This window comes from Echiichthys vipera (genome assembly GCF_963691815.1).
Source record: "Echiichthys vipera genome assembly, chromosome: 21".
NCBI lineage: Eukaryota > Metazoa > Chordata > Actinopteri > Perciformes > Trachinidae > Echiichthys > Echiichthys vipera.
The window spans coordinates 13,773,716-13,798,908 of record NC_139846.1 but is presented as its reverse complement, the minus strand read 5'-3'; the positions used below and the strand labels follow the sequence as shown (position 1 = coordinate 13,798,908).

The window sequence follows — 25,193 nt, the reverse complement described above, 5'->3', positions numbered from 1 at the left end:
ACTTCAACAAATGGAACTTGATTTACAAAGCTGAAACCTCTGAAATATCTGATGCTACTAAGAATGATAAAAGTACATCAAGGAGAACATTCAGATTCAGGTTGTTCCATGCAGGGCAACACAGCTTTTTCTTTGACGTGGCTCACAAGTAAGTAGAAAGAATAAACGTCTAACAAGTTGTAAACCTAAGAATTGGATAAATTAAAAGTTTGAGGAGTCTGAAGATTGTCATCCATAGACATGTCACTACCTTGGATAAAAAAACACAGAACATAGAGTTGTATATGTATATATATACTAAAAACTAATATTGTGCTGGGGGTTGAATGGTTGGAACATCAATGAGAAAAAGGAATAAATATTACCAGGGAGGAAATTTAGTTTAGTTTATTTGGTCCGTCTTGTTTAGCTGTACCAAGTTAAAATACATGTCCAAACATAAAAACACTTTTACTTGTTCCATCTATATGCTGAAAAAGGAAAAATAAAGGCAATAAAGGGTGACCTTACTTGAATTAGTTTATATAATTATATATGCTCTTCCTACACAGACCAGATAATGGGTTTACTTTATGCGCAAGTTTACAAATCAAGCTGTGATCAGACCAATTTTGCCCAAATTACTCATGCATTCTCATTCTGAATGATGTCATCTGGGCTTTATGGATGTGACCCACTGTCAGTAAGTGACTATTCAGCGAGGAAGAAGAGGCACCATCCAAACCCTGTGTGATATTTATATTCACCAGATTCATCAACTGATGTCTGAGAGCAAGGACACACACACAAACACTGTCAGACAATGCACTAGTCACATACAGAAGTACTCAAGGTCAAACAATGTAAAGAGTTGCATCCTTCTGGTTGGCAGCCCAGTTCTCTGAGTGCACAAATGAAATGCCTCTCCCAAAGGATCTCAGCCTGTCCACTAACCTCTCCTCTCACTGCAAACAGCAATATAACCACCACTCTCAGAAGTTCTAATGACTGTCTAGAGTATGGGCCAAGATCTGGTCATGGCTGGAGCCTTTTGTGCGGTGAAAATGTTCACGCAGTGAGAAAGTAATGGGATTCCTTCCCTTGACACCAAATAGCCATGAAAAACAACATTACTCTTTTGTTTTTTACTGCCTCAGATTCCTATTCTGGTTGCAGTGAATGCATAACTGATAAGAGTGGACTCAGATAAGGTTGAAACAGGGGAAAAGGTGAAAGAAATGATTATGTAGACAGGAGCACAGCTAATGATTTTTGCTTGTGGACAACTTCAAACACTTCTTTCATCACCCAAAAACATACTTACTGTTTGCTGCCTTTAAAGATTGCCTTCCCACTGAAGTAATAGTGTCAGAAAGAAATCAAACAATGAGCTAAACTAAGACTGTTTTGGCAACCTCGTTTGACTCAATGAGGCATACAGTTTATCTAATGATTTTGTATGCAGAGATTACGCTGGCGGCTGAAACACAAATTCACTCAGAGTGATAAAATTTCACTGCAGGGACTGTAGCAGCAAAATACTGTTGCTGTCATATCAGGAGGTTGAGTAGAAATAAAGCGATGGGCTATGTACACAGTAACGTTGGCAGTAGCGCATGTGTGTGTGTAAAACATACCTGTTTCCTCATGACATCAGTGGCCTGCATGATGCAGCGAGGAGGCAGGCCGTGGTTTCGGGCCAGCAGGATGGCCTGCTCCAGTGTCACACTCAGGGTGCAGCTGTTGGGCAGAGAGGAAAAAAAACAAAGGTCAAACCAAGCCCCCACTACAGCGACTTCATGGTTGATCCAATAAGGAAGTGCCAAAAATTGCAGTTTGCCGTGTTGCCACTAGGGGAAGGTTTCATAATAGGTCAATTTCTCATGTTAAACAGGCTGTTTTTCACAGCATAATTAAACCTTTAAGGCCTGGGACAAAAAACATTCTAGTCTGTATGTTTAGGTCATACCTCCATGACAACACTGAGGAGGGTGAATTTTGTGATACCAGGCTAGTTTTCATTATACTAGAGGTTAAAGTTTATGAATAATTAGGGGCGCAGCCTTTTGAGTAACAGCTAGCCGCTGGTCCTCACTTCTCCTCTGAGGTATACGTCAGCCAGATGGACATATCTCCCTCCCCCTAACGTCACATCAATGCCCTTCTTTGGTAATAGGAAATGAGGCTGAGTCAAAGTCTGACAAGATGGCGACTCCCATATGAATGGATCAAGTTAAGAAAACGGACCTCAACGTAGAGGCTATGTCCAATTTTTATACAGTCTATGGGTAAAATATGCGTCTGCATATTTAGCAGATTTAATAAATGGAACGGACGATGCTCCCGTTGGTGCAGTTTTGAGAATACAATGTTGTTTTGTGACAAACACAGGCATAATGACACCAGCCCTGCCCTTTTGTCCAAATATGGTCACACCTGGTTTCAAAACGGTAGTCCATAAACTAATTAGTGACGTCATGGTAGCTACATCCATCTTTATTATACAGTCTATGTGCCACTCCATGTATTTTCATTGAAATACTGAATTTCACTCAAATATAATATCACAACAAAGACAGAAAAGCTCATTTGTGAGAGCAGATAGGCCGGACAATGAATGTTGCTGGGGAGTGATGTGCTTTTATCGTCGTACTATACGTGTTGTAAGCTTGTAAGCTGTGTGGTCAACCCCCTTGTAAGCGCAGCGTTAATTCAGCTACCTAGCTAAAGTTAATGTCGTCATAGAAATAAAAACCAACATGCAGTGCTTCAAAGCTGGGATGATATGCTCCCCAGTGCCCTTCCATTGCTTTTCTGCCAGAGAAAAATGCTCATACTCATTCACTTTCTCAACATGCTTTCATGGCAGTGAAAGTAGTCCTTGCCAACAGAGGCTGATTGAATGTCCTAAAACAAACATCGACAAACTCAGATTCTGGGCTTCATCCAGATAAGATGAATCTCTGGCAAAATTCAGCACGACTACCTCAGATCTACCCACACTCATTTCCCCCCTCTCGATACCTTGTCATCGGCATCACATTCCTCCAGCTTCACCTTCGTTCATCTGCTCCCTAATGAATCACTTCACTTGCCACTGAAATGTCACTCGCACTAAGCAAACACGCAGCATCAGGGGAATAACAAACCTCCTGATCTTTGCTTCAGACTGAGCACAGAGAGAGGACAGAACCTTGCGGTGGACTTCCCAGTTTTCTCATCAGCATCATCATGATTGATAAGGACAAGTCAGCATGTCTCCTGTGGCAGAGGTGATGTACTCTCAGCACCATGTGGGTGTGATGTGCGTAAAATGGGTGTTAATGCGAGTCTGTGATATTCATTAGCTACAGCAAACTTAGTCTATATTCTCTCTCTCTGTCCCTCTCTCTCTCTCTCTGATGGCAGCATGTGGATAAATCCCTAGAGAGCCTTTGACAGGTGTCAAGGCTGCTGTCTTTCTATGATAACGAGCTGCACTAGTATATCGATTCAGATTTTCACTGCAAATTGAACTGTCCAAAGTTCCAACACTGCCTTGATAGGTTTTCTTTGAGTAATATTGCCATTGGGCGGCTAAGAAATAGGAGCTGTTTGTTTAATATCTCCCTCTCTGGTGGGTGGTAGGGTTTCACAATGACTGAGAATAAAACTTGTTTTTTTAAAGGAGCAAATGTGCGATGGGAAACTTGTTGCTGCCAGAAGCCATTACTTTGAGTCAATCAGCTGAAGATTTAAAAGTCCCCATGAGTTCCAGTTGCATAACTGTATTACAGCATATCATGGTGTGATAAAAGTAATGAACTCAACAATCATCTCCAGTATGTGCCAATAGAGAATTGCAAAAGAATGTCCTTTCGCAGGCCACCCCAGAATATTTTAAGCACCCTCTGTGAGCTTCCTACACCGATAAAGGAAGGGGGAAAAAATTCACCCACAGAGGATCTTTAAATATCTCTTCAGCTGGAGCAGGATGAAGGAGCAACACAAAAATCTGTCAGGCTCCTTTTCATTAGGACTGGTGAGATAGTATGAGGTGATTTATACCCATATGTTTTATGTCGTTCCAGCCCATATCCCATTTACCTCTGTGTTCCATCCAGAACTAAGTCAATTCTGATAAATGAGAGGAAACAAGAGAGTGACAAACGTAGAAGAAGAAGAGGATGCAGAAAGAGGAGCAATGAGCAGAGAAGAAGAGTATACAGGTCCAAACATTTATATCTGAAAAACAACTACTTGTACTGTATACTGTGAAATATGACTATAATGCATAAAAAGCGATTTAGTACCTTGCAATGTTCTGATTTTTTGAAACAGGGTTACATGATGAATTTATCCATAGTCACTGTATTACCTACAGTAGATTGCAGGCGGCACGCCCCCAGTTTGGAGAATCAGGCAGAGTCTAGGCATGGAAGCTCAGCAATCTACTGCTGTGGATAGGAGCAGCAGCTAAATGTATTTTAGCCACCTAAAAAAAATCTAAATCAGTTTAAGTTTATGCTTTATTTTGAATATTTTCACTGTTTTATCTTGCCGTCAGATAACCTTTCCGATTGGGAACTGAAGCCGTTATATCCATCTATGCTCTCGTCAAAGCCACCAGACTGCTTTGACAAAAACAGACTTGCAGAAGACAGGAGTTGCTATGTTTTGCTGCTGCCCCTGTCCACAGTAGCACATTGCTTAGCTTCAAGGTCGGTAGTCCTCCTTCTCCAAACTGGAGGCATGCCGACCGTCATCTACTGTAGGTAATACACTGACTGTGGATAAGTATTTCATGCAACCCTACTTTAAAAGATTCAGAACTACCCTTCTAAGCTTTGTGCTTGTGATACTTTTTCCCTCTCTCATATCATTTATGTTCTGCTGTCAGACAGTGAACTCTCCTTTTGCCTCTGTATTGGTTTTTGCTGAGGCTGATGGACCAGAACAAATCTGAAGAAGAAGGGAGTGCTGCATATTGCAAAATGCTGATGCCCCCAAAATATCACGCTTGCACTATTATTAAAACTCATCTATCAATTCAACTAATCCAATCAATATTGCCTGGGAAGGCTGCCACACTGATACTGCAATATCCACATTACTAATCTATTGGCTTGGTTTCATAGGTTGTTCAATTACATCAGATTTAGTTTATGTGGGCCCTATTTACATGAGTAATACATAGATATTTTTGAATATATCAATGTTTGAAATTATCATGAGAAAGCAGTGGAATTGGTTAATTCATATATAATCTGTATTCTGTCAATAGTAAAGGGGTTATTCGTTAAAACCTTGACTCCCAAAGTAAATGACACTGATTTTGTGGGTACTTCCATGAGGCAAACCACCCTCTAGTGAATCCAATGCACCCATCATTCTGCACCTTTGCAGGGTAAAACAGTGTTTAAGGAGACAGATAGTCCACAGATAACCCTAAATATGGCAGGCCCTGTCAGAGGCTGTGTCACGGTACACTGTCACGCCTGCCTATCTGGGTGAGTTGTGGCTAGTGTGTATAATTTAACAGGCACACGCACATACACATACAGACTGCAGGTTAATAAAGTTGTAACAGTCATGGCAGAGACAGGAACTTTCTATCAGAGCTCAGGCAGACGGCTCCATCCACAGCACTTTATCAAGCCATCACTCACATCCGGCGAACGCATGAACGTGGGTGTGTGAGCCTGTGCATGTGACTGAGCCAAAAAGATATGGAAACTGTCATGGCGTAAAGAAAGAGGGCATCAGAGAAATGGGTGGGCTGCTGGAGGGGAAAAAGCAGAGCAGGAGATGAAAGATGAAAGCTGGGGATCAGTGGTGACAAACGATCAGGATATTTCTGTCCTCATGCATTGATGAACGGTGCCATCAGCAGCAGGTGAATTAGCCTGCCATATATAGAATTCAATGAGAACAGAAGTAATTGACCTGTCTCCATCCTGTGCAAAGTGCTATGCCGACTTGAAAGTCCCTCATCTGGCCTTAGGAACAATGGACCCTATTAACTCGAATATGCTGCTGGTAATTAATGCAGAGAAATGTGTATTAATAGAAAATCTCCATGGAGAGGAGTGCGGGGTTTTCATGAAATTGAGAGGTAGACCGAGGATAAAAGAAGGTGAAGAGAGCCAGTAAGAAAGTGTAGTAGAATGGTAAAAGGTGAGAAGAGCGCCAATGCAAGAAAGATGAAAGAGAAAGGAAAGAGCTGTCAAATTAAAGGAAACGATAAACGTATAATTTAACTGGAGGTGGTTTATATATTACAGCGCTGGAAGATATGTAGAAGAAGATATGCTGGAAGCGTATGTGCCCACGCACTCACCGGTGAACGCCGCTGTTGCACATGACGATGTGCGTGGCTCCCAGACGAGAGCAGAGCTCAGAGGCCACAGTGAGCAGCCCCACTCCGGAAGCCCCGCAGGCGGTGTACTGACAGGCTGCAGTGCGGCGACAACTGATAAAACTCTCCATCAGACGGTACAGCTCCTCCAGAGCATTAAGAGGGCGCATCAACTGGGCAGAAATAGAGGGAGACAGGTTAATGCAGGATCCAACAAGGTAAAAAAAACACTGTCAAGCTGTTTCTGAGTAAAGTGCATAAAAACAGTAGATATGCTGATGATAAAGGTCCTCTGTCAAGTAGAGTCAGTTTGTGCTTTTGATGCACATTATGAGAAAAGAGAGCTGCCCACTTGGAAAACATGTCAGCATTCTAGTGGTGTCTACAGGTAATATCAGGTGTTTCAAGACATGTTTGATGAATATTTTATGGGTTTAGTGTATATTTAGGTAGTTTGCTTGATTTTACATAAAATTTGACTTTGCGTTTGTGGAAGTTGATGTTGTTACTCGTTCAAGCACTTCCACACTGCAGCATTAAAGTTCCTATATTATGCTAATTTTTCATACTTGAATTTTGGGTTTCAACTACATGTTTACATGTTTTAATGTAAGAAAGAAAAGAACATTATTTTTGTCATCATTACATTGTAATACATCACATTGTGTCTGAATATACATATATTCACCCTCTGTCTTAAACGCCTGTCCCTTTAAGCCTCCCTCCCGCAAAAGCCTAGTCTGATCTGATTGGTCAGTGTTTTCAAGTCTTTTGCATCTGCGCTCAACATCACTGCGCCGTCATTGCAGCAGGGGAATTAACAGCACTTCATTTCTACCTGTATATAGTATAGAGGAGTTGTGACGTCAGAACCGTGTGGAAGTCCTGACGCATCGTTCAAAGCTCCTACTCCAGTGCTGAAGTATGGCCTGGTTAACATTCTGGTGTAAGGAGGAAAATCCCCTGGGCTTTTTGTATTTCTTTAAACCAATCCCAATCATCTTGGGCGGTGCTAGGCCCTGGATGCAGCACCGGTGCCCTTCCAAAACAGATAGCAGAGATAGCCATTTGTTGTGGTAGTTACACCCGCTCCATACATCCGGTAAGCCAGACTAGTTTTTCCATGATGTCATGAACGCAGTATGAGGTCGCTCTTACCTTATCTATGAGGGCAGCTTTGGGTGCAGAGCTCGGTGGCATGTTGGACTGATCCAGATAGAAAGCCCTAGAGGGAGAAACAACAGTTCATAAATGGAGTGATTCTAAGTGGATATTTGCAAACCAAAAACGGTGTGTATTAACATATTGCAGTAGACTAACAATCAAACAAACAAGTTGATTGTTTGTTTAGATTCTGTTGCTTGAAAAACACACGGTGGTATTCTTTTCCTCACACCATTAAGTCATCGAGAGCATTGGCTGCCTTTCTGGGAAAAGTAGGCCACCTGCTCTTTATGGAGCTCCACCATCTGACTATCAATCGCAAGAGTAAGTTGGGCACAGCTCAGCAGAAACACAGACCAAGCACCTCTTGTCCTGGGCATCATTCCAAGTGCCACTGCCTCATTCATTCATGGAGTACAGTCGAGTGGTATTTTCCACTTTTGTCCAGTGGAGGCAGCACTGGACTGGTGTCATTATGCAGACAGAGGGGGATGTATGCGGCAATCAGTCCATCTGAGGTGGAGTGCTACTGGTGCAAACTCAGCAGTCTGTGACTCCATCAAATCTCTGTAATCCAGCAGTGTGCTAAAAATAGGTACACCACGCCACATTAAACCCCCCGTAATAAAATCACATACTCCATTACTTCTTTGCCAGAAGCAATAATAATGTACAACACAGTCACCCGTAGAGCACACAGTTTCTGAAATAGTCGAGGAAAATGAAAAGAACGGCAGACATTGAGGGAGGGAGTTGTTGTTTATAAGAATCAGTGAAGCCGAGCACATTCATCTGCATTCACTCTGCTATTAAGTGATTAGAATCAGGCCAATGAGGCTTTCATCATGACGGTGGTATTTCTGCCAGACATAATATTAATTTAATTAATTTAATTAATTAATCAGAGTAGCGTTAACACATCCCTGAATCAAGATTTAACAGTGATTATAAACCAGCCGAGTTGAAATGAAGTCATCAGGAACAAAAGCACACACAAATTAAATATATATATACTCTATTATATAGAGTATATATATATATATATATATATATATATATATATATATATACAGTATATAATATATATATATTGTCTGATATGTGAGCAAATGTTTTCTGTTTACTTGAACTCATTCACATATACATTTAATATGCAACATCTATTCTGCGATACAGATGAGAAATGGGCAGATGAGTTGCCTGCCCATTTTATATCCTCACTTGTTGAAGTTTTCCATGTACCTGATCTCTAATTTGCAAATTTTCCTTTAGCCTTACGGCTTGTTCTACTAAATGATTATGATCAGAGTTTGCTCAGGTTCAGATGAAGCTAACAGCCCATGTAATTGGTTCAAGATGGCCTTATCATTCAAAAGATGCACACGGTAGACCAGGAGTTACCTCTTCAACGCCTCTTAAAGAGCATGTATACTGGCATAATGGCCACATCAATCGATACGAGGAGTAATGTTTTGTTGGGTTAACTGTTAAAAGCTCTAAATATTTGATTATCTCATTAAAGTTTCAACAGTAAACACCTGGCCTTGTGTGTACATGCTGGTCTGTGTGTGAGCATGCAACGTCAAAGGCCTGGTTGCTGCTGAAAAACAAACGGCTGCAATAAACGTAAGTTAGATCAAACTTTCTCTTTTCTTCTTCTTTTAACAGGTCAAACGAAGTGACGTGATGGAATGCTACAGAACACAACAACACAAAAGAAAGTACATTGGAAACCAAAACCTTGTCCTTAAATTGTCCCTATTCTGGCTCTTACTGTTATCTGTCTGCTTCAACTCTGTGCTAGGAGTCCAGTCACCCCTGTCCTTTTTGCTTATCAGTTGGCTTCTCAGACTTTTATCTAAAAAGGTACAGTATATATAGGAATCTGTCGGAGAGGACTCGACATCTGTATACCTGCCCAACTTCATCTGCACGCAATTGTTTATCTGTTTCAGACTCAGTAAAAGCATCTCGTCTCGCCCTTGCACACCTTTCTTTTTCAGAAGCAAGGTCACAATACCCACTGATTATCTCATCATCTTGTTGTAAGAGTTGTTCTGAAAATACCACCAGCCACAGCTCGAGAAGCAGGACTTACTCTCCTGGAGGTCTCTAATGACAAAATAATAGGAGTCAAGACTACAAGCGATGTGTGGTTTTAATAGGGCCTGCGTTAAATCTTTCTGATCTGATGATGTTTTGTCAGAGGTTTGGATACGGAGCACCTTAGAAACATTTATTATTGATACAAAATGAAATTTTAAGCCCACACACACTGTGCAAACAACACTGTGAGGCTAAGAACATATTACACATGCATTATATATATGGTCTGAATCCACTGGGTGTCTGTTATTTCTCATTTCTCCCATCTACAGTGGCTCTCAGGTTTAAGCTCCTGAACTCCAGCTGCCCCATTTTAAATGGCAGGACATTGAGGGTCCCCACAGGCTTTTACACAAGCATATTATCATTTCCCCTTACCCACTGGCATTCTCCAACATTAAAGTTACGCCAAGCCAAACTCCAACCTGCCATCTGTCGGCCAGTGTGGAACGGAAACAAAGGTTACAGAAACCATATGCGATCAGGCCGTTTCTTCATTTCCCTTGTTCATATCAGATTTTTGCTTTCAAGAAAATCATACCTGTAGGTGCAGCTTTCTTGTAGCTCTTTCTGCAATAACCAAACCCCCACCAACCACACACAGCCAATAGGTTTTTTTACATGAGACTCTAATGGAGGATTTGGCAGCAGGCCAGAGATGACCTGCTCTGCGTGTAGCTGGTTTTTAATTTTTATTGGGCCGATGAGGATACTTAATTCTCTTTGTTTCTGCTTCCGTCATGACAATAGGACACTGGAGACCCTTTACAGCACAGGAACATTAGTAGTCAGCTGCGGCATCAAAGACGAAGGATCTGAGGCACAGATGTTTTCAGAAGAGCAGCGTGGGAATGGGCGCATTAGCATGACATCCTCCATTCAAAAAGTACAAGAGAAATAGAAAAGATCCCTGAAATACCTTGAGAGACATGACAAAAACGTTTGAAATGAGTTTTCTGCGGATTTAGGTTACACATCCATTCACTCGTGAGGACACAAGTAAAGTATCTAGGATTTATAACATTATATGTGACCCTACAGAGGTGCATGCTGGGCCATTTAAATCACTCACCGCGCCATGATGAATGACACTCAGTGTTATTAAATCCCCCATAAACCCTTGCAGTGCCTAGGGGGCTAAAGAGGGCTTCCAGGAGCCCTCATATGCCACATGGTGATGCTTCTGCGCTGACTCCAGCCAGTGAAATGAGTATGTGTGAAGTGTACTGGAGGTCATTTTCCTATCACACGCCTTGTTCCTATTTACACTTCCTGACAAATATTTACGACCAGCTATACATCAACAACAGCTTGATAAAGGAGGAGCACATGCATAAGGAAAAGCCTTCAAATCCCCCGCAGGTAAAAGCTGATATCATCAGTATATGTAGGTAACGATGGTATGTTTTTTTGTAAGTGTAGTCTTATATAGTTAATATAGAAATTCCCTCATGGTTTCAAACGTGTTGCCTTTTAAAAAGTGGATAAAAGGACAAGACGGCCAGTTTCAATCAATAGTTATTATTAGTATTAATGGGGTCTTGATGTCAGAGCCACTTGAAGACATATTATCATTAAACCATTGACACTGAGGACACACATGCAGTTACTGTACATATTACAGTGCCACGATAGCGACTGCCTTAAAATGGAGACCCAATTTATGACTCATGCAGCATATAAGTAGACGCAGAGTATTCTTGGCTCCTTACAAAGGTGATATTATTTTTTTTCTTACATCCAAAGTGCTGAGATGAGTCATGGTCTTTTTCTTTTTTTTTCTTCTTTACAATATCAAGCATCACTGAGTGCAGAACTGTCATCATTAAGGCGGCTCAACAAGAGAATCAAAGAGAAATGATTAATGGGACCATGCCTCTGATGCTCAGCCTTACTCGGCTTCATAAACAGGGGTTCAGTGCACACTAGCTGGAGCAGTAACGAGCCCCACCACCTTCCTCTGCGCTCTAGTGAATTGGGAATCCCTTCACTGGTGCAAAGACTATAGCATTTTCATCACCTCCTTAAACAGGCGAAAGGAAAGAGAAAAGAAAGCTCCGTTTCTGTTTAGGAAGAAAAATGACCAAATTACAATTGCCTTCCCCGCTGAAGCTAGGATAATATCCTAAATCAGTTGTGATAGCTCAAGTAAGACATATTATTTATTCTGTGAGGAACTTTTGAGGTGACAGATGCAACCACTCGAGAAATCCCACTTTTAGCAAACTCACATGGAACGCATGGCACATGGAAGATGTGGGAACTTGCTGCAGTAGCTGTTTTCTATTAATCATTACTGCATAGCTCTGCCCCAGGGAGGAAGATTAATACCGTCAATTACAGGAAGCAACTACGCTGTTTGAGCAAAAGATTTGTGGTTTTGTTTTGATGTTGAGCACTTTGGTGGGATTCATGTTTGTCTGCTGAACAACTTGAAGTGATGTCACACTATCTATTGTTCTTTGACTATATATTACAGAGGTGCCCTTGGAGAACGAACTATTATTTATGTAAAGCTTAATGTCAGGGAGACTTGTATATACAGTATAGTTGTAGTTGTAAAGATGCAAGCAAAAGTGTGTATATCCATGTATATAAGATTAGAAACCCTGATCTGAGCAGATCAGGTAGTAGCATTAATCATGTTGTTACGCATTCAGGACAAAAAAGGTCATGTCTGAACAAGAGTGAGAGGGTCAATCTCTGGTTCAGCCACAGGGCAACAGAGATAAAGGAAGGAGTGACTACTGTGCTGGAACTGACACTCTGACCTGCAATAAACATAAAGTGTTTTTGCTTAATCAAGACGAAGTAAGTGATTTGAGGGATTATGACATTCAACCTGCCATACTACTAACAGGTGGACCGCAGTACGGTCCCGGACGCAGATGCCATTATATCTAGACCCGGACCTAGAACCAATAAATGATTGAGAATTATTCAACTTTTACGGAGCATTTCCATTTTTAACCGGCACAGCTTTTCAAGCCTTCACAGCACCGGTTTAGAGGCATAATTAATTGCATACTCGGCCAATCAAATCTGTGAGAGTTTGAGAAATAAGTGATTGAAAGTCATTTCACATTGCATGCTCTAAAAAGAGAGACATAGACAGCGAAAACAGAGCTTTCAATCAACAATGGACGGACTCTTACTGTTCATTCTTCCCGCGGGCAGTTCAAAACTAGTATGGTTGAGGTCGCTGTTTCCCTCTCCCCTATTAAAATTGAACAAATTGGCCGAATGCAGTGGTGCTATTACCAATGCTCTGTAGCAAACACTGCAAGCACAAATGACTTAAAAGCTGTGCTATGATGACCGATGGATGTTTAACTAACACAGCATGAAACACATGTCTGTAGTAATAATAATATATACCATCCAAGTTTACTGCTCATCTTTCAGGCACCATGTCATCATTATACACCATTTGTCAGACTGCGTAGAAATTTAATATCCACATAAATCAAGTGGTTTTAATCACATGTACCATGAGATGATGTGGAAATTTCACATCTGCCTTGAGACCCTGTGCCAAACACTTCCTCGATACATGCTGAATGCATTTCAATTAAGGAGAAAAGCCTAAAGGCTGCAGTACAAGCGTTCTGTCTCAGCTGTGCCAGAAATTATTTATTTTAACACGTTTGTTTACACAGAGGTTACACATGCAACAATGAACATTACCCACATATGATTTAGCAGCAGACCACATGCAGTACAGGACATGCTGGACCTTGTCTTTTATTCTGCTGTGCTCTTTGTACTGTGCTCCTTGGTCTCGCTTTGCCAGACTACTCTAGCACTGGAGCTACACTTTGGGTTAAGGGAATAAAAAGGCTTTGCTTTGTTAGTATTTTCTTTTTTTTAAACCAATCACAATCATCTGCAGCAACAGTGCCTCTGAAAAATAGTGATGAGGGAACTGAAAACTCTATATATGTGTTCTGTGTGGTGAACTTACTAAAGAGAAAAAAACAAACCTGTTTAGATGGTTTGTGACCAAGAGGTAAAGCCTGCCTAAACTTTAGCTCTGGCGGAGCTCACTGGACTTGTTAAAACCACAGACCATTTGCTATCCTAGCTGTATGTCATTCTTGTAGAAATGGATTAAACCATTCACTGAAGATCGCTGAAGCTCGTGTGAAGTGGAACGGATTGGAAATTTCTCGAGTCTGTGTCACTGGTGCATGCAGCTACCAGAGCTAGAAGACAGACAAACATAAGGTACAGCATGAGAGTCCTGCCAGACAGAGTATGTGCTTTTGTACTTGTGTTCACAAGTTGTTTTAGTCTGCAAGCGCAGACTCAATACAGACTGGCTAAATGAAGGTTGCTAGCTTGAAGGTTGTTGTTGTTTCCGTAGCAAAGGGGTTTGGAGAACGGTAACACATAGATAGGGAAAAGAGGGACAAAGTATGGGAGGTCGTACCCGGTGGCGGTCAGAATTGCATAGTGAAGGCAAATCGAAACGCTGGTGATGTCATTATTCTATCGCCATTCCATTGTGCGATCAACATTTACTTCATAATGATAAGTTTAAACAGAAAAGTTCTTTATTGCCACTTTAAATCAATAGCAAAGGAGCATGCAAGAGGAAAATCCAATTCCCACCTGACACTACTTAACAACACAATGAGATGAAACCACAAGCCTGCAATAATCTCTCCCTTTGAATAATGCATTTGCAGATTCTGTTCAGTCTCCACTCTCCTCTCTCCACTCTGCCCTCTTCGACTCGCTTGCACACTCTCCTCCTCAACCCCATCCTCCTCATCCCTCCCCTGAAATCCCCGGCATCTTTCCAAGCTGCTCCGGCGATCTATATATTCCCTTTTTCAATTTCCTCTCTTCCATTCTCACTGTGTCCTTAAGGAAAAGATCTCTTCTGTTTAGAACATGCTATTTCATCCCTTTTTTTCTGATGCTGCGTCACCCTACGAGAGGGGACAATGTGTGTGCATTTGCACACTTGCTGTATATCAGACTCTGTGACAGAAATATGAGAGACAATTAGTCTCTAACCCCTCAATTCAGCTCAACAATGTTTCCCTGCTTTTGCATGATAACAAACCTGAAGGAGATTTAAGCAAGCAGAAAATATGACTAAAGAAACTGTCAATTGGTGCATGTCAGGGTTTTCAAATCTCTGCGTGCACATGTCAGCTGAGATGATTTATGAAAGCTTGAAAGTGTGGGTGCGTGTTCTGGCTCTACCAACCACTGACTCCTGTGGCACCAGCCATGTGCTTGTGATTTGATGTTTTGCGGAAGACTTGAGTGACTTCATCAGGCACTATGTATCTTGGTGTGGGTACGGAAAGCGTAAGCCAGAGACAGAGAGGCTACTAGGAAATCTTACAGTACCCCTTGCATGGTATGGTTTACTGCTCTGAATTTAAATAATGCCCACAATGCATGCTGTCAAAGGGGTCAGTGGGGGAGCAAAATCCAAACAAAAAAAGAAGACCAAAGAATGGTTTCTTACGATGAAACACTCTGCACACACAAACTGTATTCACAGAAAAGCATGTTTCATCTTGACGGGGTTCCACATTATAATATTAAACTGTTTAATAAAATATAATTTTGTACGAGAAAATGCAAATCTTCATCATCACTATAATTTTTCCACATGCAATGTTTATAGTTAGTTCATTTTATAAAAAAGGATTATCTCAGGGCTCCCAAACACATATGGGGGTCTAAGGTGTAATGGACGACATGAAAACATACAAGAAACTCTGCCCTGTAGTTCATTCAGTTCAGTCTTGCATGTGCTGTTTCTGTCTGTCAGTCAGTCTTTGGCTCTGGCCCACAGTGTGGGTTTTTACCCAACACTGCCGTGGCCGGCTTCCAAGGATAACGAGGTGCCTGAGGTTGGAAGGCTGCAACGGAGAGAGGAGTGACATCACAGGCTGGTCTGTGGTCAGCCCAAAGACACATGGCAGCCGGCGAAAAGAAAAACTAGAGGTAACATTACATAGAGAGCGATACTGTATTCACTGACTGTTGGAAAACCAGCTGGGAATACAGAGTCTTTACTACGACCGATACAAGGAAATACTAGTGGGTGGGGGTGGAGAACATGTTTCTGGTGCAAGTCGCCAGTGTTCACTGTATTATTCCATGTGCGCATGAATGACTCAACAGCAATGTATTGTTTAAGTACTACTTGGAGAGTGATGGGGATAATCCTACAGTCCGTTGGCAACAATTAATCAGCAGCTATTTTGATAATTGATTAATTCATTGTTCATTTTGAGAGTAAATGAGACTTTTACTTGGACGAAGAGCCATTCCTTAGGTTACTGCACATATTTCAACTCAACACCAACTGATTCGCCCACTGGACTGCAGTGTATATATATACACACAGCAGGAGACCAGGAAACTGTCATGTGGGCTCAGAGCTGATTGGATTTGGACTGAAAGGATCTGCAGTTTTGGCCTAAGACAGCTGAAAATGTAGATTGAGTATTTGAGTACAGTCTTGACCAGCTTCACTCTGGTTGAGGTTTTTGAAAGCACACTGCTTATCCACATCCCTACACAGCACCCCTAATGCTCCCCAACATCACCGGCTTCAACCGCTTGCCTGTCAGCCCACATCTGCTCCTTGTTACTGTTGGAGCCTCTGCTGTCAATTCAATTAGGCTCTTTCTGTACAGGTCTAACTGTACAGTGCACTTGCGTACATACAAAAACACAGGCTGTTCGGAAACACATGGCTGAATTAAAGCAAGGTCGTGCATGTACGATCTGAACAATTAAACCACATGTAAATGAATTAAAAGGGGACACATTTGATGAGTGTTTTGATACTTTCACAATATTTCTATAGCACCTAAAAAAGACAGGTTGAAAAGGTGCTGCAGGCGTCCAAACACATTTGTGCGTAAAATATAACCCTCTCTGTGATATCTTCATTAGAAGAGTGGAATTCTAGAGATTGCTCACAAAGTCCTAAGTGCAGTCTATAAACAAGGACTCAATAAAATGAAAACGACAATGACACAAAATGACAATACTCCCCTATTAAGCGGCCATGGAGTCCCCGGAAGATCGGGCAGACAATATCATTACACAAAAGAGTTACAAGGCCTGATGCACGAAAAAGATTAAATGATCCAGCACGATTTCGTATCCACAACTGTGCTTCGGGAAATCTGATATTCACAGAAATTAACGTTTGATGAATTGCTCAAGCAAAAAAATTCTATGAACAAATTAAAAAACTCCACGCTGAAAGCAATCCCAGTAAATTAATGTTTCGCTGTAGAGGATCGGCACCGATGTGACACCTGAATGCTCAAGCTGTAAATCAATACACACACACACACACACACACCAGATTGTCCCTAAATAACAAAATTAAGCTCTGCTCTGCTTAATTATCCACACAATCAGCAGCAGATGTTTAGTCGAAGCCGACGTGTCGACCAGTCACCCTCCTAGGTATTCAATCAGGGAGCGCACTCTGACTGGGCTTTTCTAAAGGCTTTCCAAGGGTAGGATTATTAACTAAGATCGATCAGTATATATGGTTTAATCTTGATAATACAGTAAGTGTAGTTTATTGGCAACAGAGCTGGCACCATACTCAAATTCATTGACGGTTAGAATTCTTTTATGTATGATAACAAGAGTGTCAACATGACAGACTTGAAGGGGATCAGGTGTAAATGTTTGTCTATAGATCACAAATATAGGACATTTTGCAAAAGCCACACTTCTGTCTTCTTAATTACACATTCTCTCAGACTTTCTCATTTTGAATTATTCTAATCATTTGTACACAGCTGGTTTACATGTGACTAAAAAAAAAACGAGGTACTATCTAATGTGAAAAGCCATTGATATTCAGACGGCATACTGTATAGGTCTGACATTCACTCACACCTCCAGGAGATTAAATTAAGCCAGGCCCCTCTTTTCAACTCCCAGAAGTGTCTGTTTCTTCCTATCTGTTTCCACCTCATTAAATTATCCAAGCTTGGCCAATCACAGAGGGTCTCAGGAGTGCACCGAACCAATGGGGTGTGAGGTAACTGAGTGCAGCAGCTGTACAGAGGCAATATATCAACGCTGGTGACACGCTGGGCACTTTCATCCAATCACCGCAGCCCCTGCTGTGCGTGTTCGCAACCAATCATGAAACATTCCCGCTGCATCTCTCTCAGCCAATCACCTTGAGGTGCTGCTGCAGGTTGAGAGTCAGACCGGACCGAATGGGAGGTGGTCTTGATTTATATTTGGAAATACTGCCAGAGCACACAGGACATGTAATGTCACAGTAATATATGTGTGTGTGTATAATGTACCTCAGTCTTTTGTAGTACTGTTTGACCTTATCCAAGGAAGCAGCATTGATCTGGGCCTGGTATTCCTCTACTGACACATTGTCTCTGTAGTAGTAACCCTCCATACTCTCCAGCGCTAGAAAGGGATAAAACAAAAGAGTGAGAGATAAAATGATGAAGTCACTGGATCGACTGTAAATCTACTTGACAGTGGTTTGAATTATCTATAAAGCGGCTTTCCTCTCTGCGCTGCTGGCCCAACTAATGTTCCCTAACTAGGCTCACTATACCTTGTGTGAAGAGCACGGGGTAGATTTTGATGCCTCCTCCGTTTTTCAGCCTGTGAGGCAGCTGGGAGAAGTAGTAACTCTCAAGATGGAAGCAAACTTTCAAGGCCTGACGGGTGCCCTCCACCTGGTATGACATGGGCATGTCTGCCAGAGGAGAGGAGAGAGTGTAATAATGTTTCCAAAAAGCAATAAATGGAAGTCAAATAGCTACGGTCTGAGTGTACATACTGGCCACAAGCGGCTCTCCTTCAAACTGCTGGAAGTAGAATGTGACCTTCTCCAGGTCAATAAGGGCCACCTGAGTGTCCTCCAACATGGCCTGCTCATCAGTCTGAAGAGAGAAAGAGTGGAGAAAGTATTAAGAATCTTTTCGTAGCAAAAGTTGCTACACACAAAAAAAAAACTCCACCAGATTTACATCAAAGTTTGTTAAGAGGTCTTGGGGAGCACAACTACATATGTAGAAAAAAAAGTCATAGAAAGCCTTTTGTGGCTCCAGAGGGAGATGCACAGTGTCTGATTCCTTGGAGAGAAGTCCCTAAAGGCACTCTCGAACAGCAGCATCATAAACACCAAATGGTGTTCATCCCTGCAGTAAGAGTTCAGAGACTGTGGAACATGTGTTGAGGAGCACTGAGGCTGTTCAGCAGCTGGAGGCCCGTGTTTGTGAGTATTAAAATTAAACGTATACATCATGCAGAATTATCCCTTCTCACAGCTTAATTACAGCCATAAAAAACATAGTTCCCGCAGTCAAGCTGTGACCAAATGAGCTGATCAATACACCGATACACCTTGAGTGATGTTCGTGTTAATAAAGATCGGGGGTGACTAAAGGTTATGGCTTTTGATACATTTTCTTGTCACTGGTATACCCTTTTTTTAAGACAACATATTTGAAAAGATGCAGAAAGGCCCCTTTCACAATGTGATATTATTATATACATGCTTCTATTGGATTATAGCTATGACATATATATATTCGGCATTTTCATTTTGTAGGCGGTCGAGGTGGAGCCGATGTTAGCTACTTACTGTTACAAAGTGACTTTGAGTCCAGAAAAGCACTATATAAATGAAATGTATTATTATGATTATTATTATTACGTAATTGTTTGGTAGTTTGATTGATAAAATGCACCAGAATAAGCTTGATAAGCTCTTTACATGACTTGTATTTCAAATCTAAACTTACAAAGAGTCTAGTACATACAGCATAAAAGTACTATGAGTATACACAGTGGAGATCAAAATTAGAGAACAAATTATTAATACTTGATTCATTCTTATATATTGTTATTTCTATTGTTCAGAATTTGATAGAATAATCACTGTGGCTATACCACTGCTGTACTAGCATGTTTTGTTTTTTTTAAATACCAAGGCCCTTCAAGAAAAAGCTTTATTTTTTGAGAAAAACAGCAAGTAAATTTAGAGAACAGTAACTTTTGTGTCATAAGAGAAGATTTCAACAATGTTTTCTTCTATAGGATCCAAAAATGAAAAGGAAGTGTAGAGGCCACAGCTCTGAATGACTTCAGCACATCACTAGTTTCCCTAGTTTGATCTTGGTCCGTTCTTCTTGTCTCTTCCACAGTTCTGTAACTGTAGTGGGTTTCTTAGTTATTACTTTGTTGCCAAGGACTTTCCAGAGGGTTTCTATGGGGTTGAGATCTGACAACTACTCCTCCAAATTTAACTGACGTCTTTAGACACTTTGGGTTCAGTCTCTCCCGAGTATGACGCCGGACATAATGTTTCCCATCAGACCCACATAAATTGAACTTATATCAAGGATTAATGCTTTGTTCTCTAATGTTGATCCTTAGTGTAAATAAGCAATAGAACAACGAAACGATCAATTGCCTCAAGTACAGTACTCAAGCAAATTAACTTAGTTCCTTTCACCTCTGTGAGTGTGTACGTATACTGTATGTGCTTTCTATCTGAAGAAAAAAAGCAACAATAGTATTGTCCAAGAAACGTTGACATTTTTCTGTGTGACGAGATGCTCATGTGTCCATCTGAGGAGTCGTATTGCCTTACATACATACGGCGTGCGTATGCTCACGTCTTTGTTTGCTTTGGCTGGTCTGTTTGCATCTCCGGATGTCAGTACATGTTTCCTTTTCAAACAAGCACTGAGCATCCTCACGCACAAACAAGCACATCTGCCCGTGGCCATGGCGATAGTGACACTCCTCTTTCACCCCCCACCCTTCTCCTTCTTCATTCTCCCTCCGCTTCTCTTCATCCACCACATGCAGAGGGATAAATAGAGCAGTGGTAAAAGAGGATTAGGTCCTTTCTGTAAAGACACATTTTTGATGCTCCGAAATGTGACAAAGGAGTACCCGTTGGCTTGCCAAGTAACGCTTGCTGTGTGTGGCCAAGTTAATCTGACACACGCACACGCACACACACACAGAGGGAGAGAGAGAGAGTATACACAAAAACCAGCAACAGCATCCCCAGTTCCTCGCATGCTGCCTTTCATGTTGTGCCCTAAAAAGCAGCGAGCTGTGTTTTCACTGGAATCACCTGCAGGTACTGAGACCCCGTTTTGTTCCACAGGGACACTTGAAAGGGAAATGTCTTGAGAAATAAAGAAAAAGAGAGAGACAGAGAGAAAGAGGTAGCCATCAGCGCAGGAGGAAGACAGAAAAGCATCAACGATTTCTGGGGATCTGACGTAAGCCGCATGCCTGTCTAACCTAAATAAACGGTCATTCAAAATAAACTTTGAAAGCACTTCCTGTGTTTCTAACTCCCAGATAAATCCAAATACCTCATCCCAGTAAAAAAAAATATTTTCTATGTGGTTGATGATGCAAAGTGCAGAAAAACACTGAGGACATAATTGTTTTAAAAGAATATATTACAGCCCTTTAGATACTTGAACGGACAAATCCTTTACGGCAAGTTTAATACGGATCTCAGTGAGGATCTCAGCTGGTGTTTAGCTCGATTTTACCAATCCACAGTGCCTGCTCACTGTGAACTCCTCTCTACAGTAGATGGTCAGTGCACTGACTTGAATTCATGCAGGACAACACAATAGCCTGACACCAAAGCCAAAAGACTACTTGAGCCTGGGAATGTTTCAAGTTGTCATACTTTCCAGAATAGGATGAACGATTAATTCCTCTCACAAATATACAGTTCTCAACATTAGAGGTAAGTGCCCACAGGGATGTTTTTGGATACAAGAGGTCACCACTACCTTCCCAGCATTGGGCGTGCCAATCGTAGTTATCAATTTCTCTTTGATGACTACTGACCGACAAAAAACATAAGCTACCCTCCTACAATGGTGATGGTTGCACGTGCCTGGACAAACTTTAAGCCGTGGACTGTCTGCTCACAGATATCAAACTGGACCAACATGGCGACTCGCTTGGATACTTTCTCTTATATTATGAAAATAGTTCACCGAAATGTGTTTCTGAAAACTTTGGAGATGAGAAACATGCCATGCAGACTTCATTTCAGACTGACAACGGTCAGTTTGAAAGACTTTCAGGAGTTTGGAGAGGCGAGAAGTCTTGCTGGACGCCCCTGATTTGCATTCATAAAAAGTTTTTGCCATTGTTGGGGGGAAAAAAACTCCATTATCATTTTTCATCATATTGTAATTAAGAAAGCTGGACTTTGGCAGGCTCCTCTCTGTGACGGGGGACTTTGTCAATCACAGGTGGTTTCAGAAAGCGGGAGAGTGATCCTATTGGCACAGGAGAGAGAGAGGGAGAGCTGCAGGAAGATGTCTCACTCTGCTTCAAATATTGGCAGGTTTTTTTTTGCTTTATACCTACTGCAGTTTTAAGTAACCTAGACCATAACTTTATGCAGATGGAGAACAGCCAACGTGACATCCCATCTCTCGAAACTCAACGCATCACCACCAGAAAGCGTTGCAAGGTTACAAAGACAATGAATAGGAAGCGTGGAAATGACTGGCGCTGTGGACATGTAACATGAGGCTCTTTCACGACTGTTTTACAATACAGATGAGCATAAGGGTAGCAAAACCATGACGTTGACAGATTGTGTTTGGCATTTTATTATTACATTTTGGAAATGTTGCATGTTAAAATCCATATATTCATGAGGTTCAGAGTCTGGGTGACATTTTGAGTGTTTTTGGTTATTGGCTGTTTTGTTCCACAATATCCTCAGACATATTTTTCCGACTTAAACAGCAACTATTCCACAGTGAAGCCGCATTCGAGTAACACATGAGGGAGGTAGACTTTGGGATGTGGCTCTGCACAATCAGCAGCACACCTCAACGATTCAGACCACATCCCTACACAGTCACTGCGGGCAGACTGTGTATTAAACTCAGCACATTTTCAGATCATTTAAGCATCCACCATGCAGCCTGGTGCTGGCGTCCTGACTGATTATCTTAAAATGGTAGATCCCTTCTTATTATTATTCACAGAGCAGAGCAAAAAAGTTGAATGTTGCATAATTCATGTTTTTGTAACCCTGTGATTCATATTGTTTAATATATGGTTGTTTTCATTTGGTATTATGTATGCGTTGTAGTTTCATATTAGACTGTGATCATATTGGACGATGCACAAGAAAAAGAATAAATATAGTAATAACAGACTTTATGAAGTTAAAGCTAAAATCTCTGTTTGTATAAGGCAAATATATGCATAGCTATGTGAAAGTGGCCATTTGTTTTGCCTGTGCACTGCAGGATTGGTCAGTTTACAACAAATCCATGTGTGTATACAGACAGCAAGTCCGGTTTTCAGTGCGTCTGTTAAAGCAGATTAACTGAGAGCCGAGGCTGCTCACCAGATTCGGGGAGAGGAGGGACTGGAAGTGGAAGAGCAGCCCAGCGCTGGCAATCTGCTCCAGCCAACGGCGGCTGGCTTCCTGGGCCTCCTGAAGGTCCTGGGGGTCCAAGCTATCCTGGTCTGCCTCCCTGCCTGCATTGTGGAACTGAGAGTGGAAACAAAAATGCTCTGTAGTGAGCTGAGACAAAGAACCAAACATATAAAGTGATGCTGCTTATTGTATTTCTTACCAACTCAATAGTGTCTACCCATAAGTATGGCTAGTTTATTTAAATTACTCATTCCAAACAAAATACGTATAATATACCTGGTTTAGGACAGCCAGTAGGTGCTCTGAGAAGGCACACACAGCTGCAACTAGAGACTGACAGAACACCATATCTCGACGCAACTGGATCTCCGAGTCTAGAGGGGAAACAAAGAGGACAGTAATTCAGAAAGAGATGGAAAAAGAACAAAACTGATTGAACGAAGATTAAAAACTCAAGTGTAATGTGGTATGGTACTGAAAAAGGTGAAAAGAAAGGAGCACTAAAAAGAAGTGTCATAAGTTTGTTATGATAATCTAACAGAAGGTCAGACTTTGCTATGGAAAACTTTCAGTAAAGCAAAAAGACGTCTTGGCAACTTGAAAAAAAAGTGCTGCTGGGTATTAAATATTGTATCAGAAAAAATGAGAGCAGGTGACGGGTGTACCCGAGTGGAAAATAATGGCCGCCATAATTTCCTTAGTAATTGGCCCACACTGAAAAAAATCAGTGAGTTAAAAATGAGTTCATGAACCTCTAAGAAATGATTAATGTGTCATAAGGCAAGACTGACACTATTAACCAATCCAACCATAACCTCAGAAAAAAGGAATCTACCTTTTCCTACTTTCTCTTAATAATTACTTCCATGGACCTCAGTTCATCAGCCCAGTTTCTTTCAAGGAGTTGGCATCTGAGGCTAGCAGTGCTTTGCTTTATTTTTTGGTGCTACTTTAAAAAAATGTTTTAACCGTTTTAATGCTTTGAACATGAGATTTAAAAAAAACAGCAAAACAAATACAAAGAATAGAGGAACAGACCTGCATATGTTCAGCAGAATATGGGAAATACATAAAGTCCCACGAGATAAGGGTGTTTTTACGGTTACTTTCTAATATTTAAGGAAGAAAAATTGTGTCCTCATCCTCTGTTTAACTGTGTATCTGATTCCCACTCCTTGCTTTTTATTTGAGTTGAGCTCACAGTTTGGGTTAGCAGTGCAGGATGCTATGGTTTGGTTATAAACTTATGGTTTTATTTATTTATCTATTTATTTCACAAAATGCATTAAAATAAACTAAAGTTTCAGTCTGTACTGTATTCTGTATTGTTGTTCTACTGCAAGAGGAGGTAACACAAACCTGTATACTGTAGTAAGACCAAGAGCAGCCGTGTCTTCACCTCTGAAAAAACAAAACAAACAAAAGTAATCCAGTGAGGTAGCGAACATCTTAAATCAACTATATCAACCTCCTCCTTAACTGCAATAATATGACCTTTAGAAGAAGTCATTCTATGGCAGTCGAGGAGATTATAGTATTGGTCCTACAGTATGCTATAAATTCAACCCCTTGAAGTCATAAATAGGCCAATGCTGCTCCATCCCAGCTCCACAGCTGTTTATCTTCACACAAGGAAAAAAAACCCATCATCATAAAAACCAGCCACAGGCAATGATAATAACATAAATCCGCATTTGTTTATAGTCATATCAGAGCAGCGGGAAGCTTGGCAGGACGCTGCACTGCATGAAAAAGCCATCATAAGGGGGAGGTAGCGTACACAGGCCAAGCATAGTAATATTAACTCTGCTTATTTGTACTCTCTCAGTTGTGACCGCCGGCTCACCTTTCCCAGGAGTGTCATGTGGCCAGGCCTCAGATCTGGGCTGTTTGTAGCTCAGTGTTTGCCTGAGGTGTGTCTGTATGTACATATGTCTGTGTGTTCAATCTGTGTGCTTACACAAAACCACACACTTCCGTTGGAAATGAGGCTGAACTGCCTATCTAGATACAATTAAATAAATAAATTACTCAAGAGAATCTCACAGAGTGCAGCTCTTTGACTGTTTTACTTGCTAGTCTTCAGCTCCAACTCTGTGGCCCCACTTTATGGATCCCAGGATGGTTTTAGGTTTACAGTTTAAAGAGTGCAGTTAGCGGTCTGGGACT

At 41.3% G+C, this 25,193-nt stretch overlaps 1 protein-coding gene across 1 annotated transcript in view; it reads right to left on the bottom strand.

The window, feature by feature from the left end:
* The window catches only part of prex2 (phosphatidylinositol-3,4,5-trisphosphate-dependent Rac exchange factor 2), a 95,484-nt gene that overhangs the window by 4,780 nt on the left and 65,511 nt on the right, over positions 1-25,193 (bottom strand). Inside the window, exons 31-39 of the mRNA XM_083936322.1 lie at positions 24,384-24,425; positions 23,301-23,398; positions 22,992-23,138; positions 18,408-18,510; positions 18,180-18,323; positions 17,911-18,025; positions 7,475-7,541; positions 6,299-6,489; positions 1,617-1,719 (exon numbers count right to left, since the gene is read on the bottom strand). Coding sequence (XP_083792448.1) covers positions 1,617-1,719; positions 6,299-6,489; positions 7,475-7,541; positions 17,911-18,025; positions 18,180-18,323; positions 18,408-18,510; positions 22,992-23,138; positions 23,301-23,398; positions 24,384-24,425 — 1,010 coding nt within the window. The remainder of the gene's footprint in view (positions 1-1,616; positions 1,720-6,298; positions 6,490-7,474; positions 7,542-17,910; positions 18,026-18,179; positions 18,324-18,407; positions 18,511-22,991; positions 23,139-23,300; positions 23,399-24,383; positions 24,426-25,193) is intronic.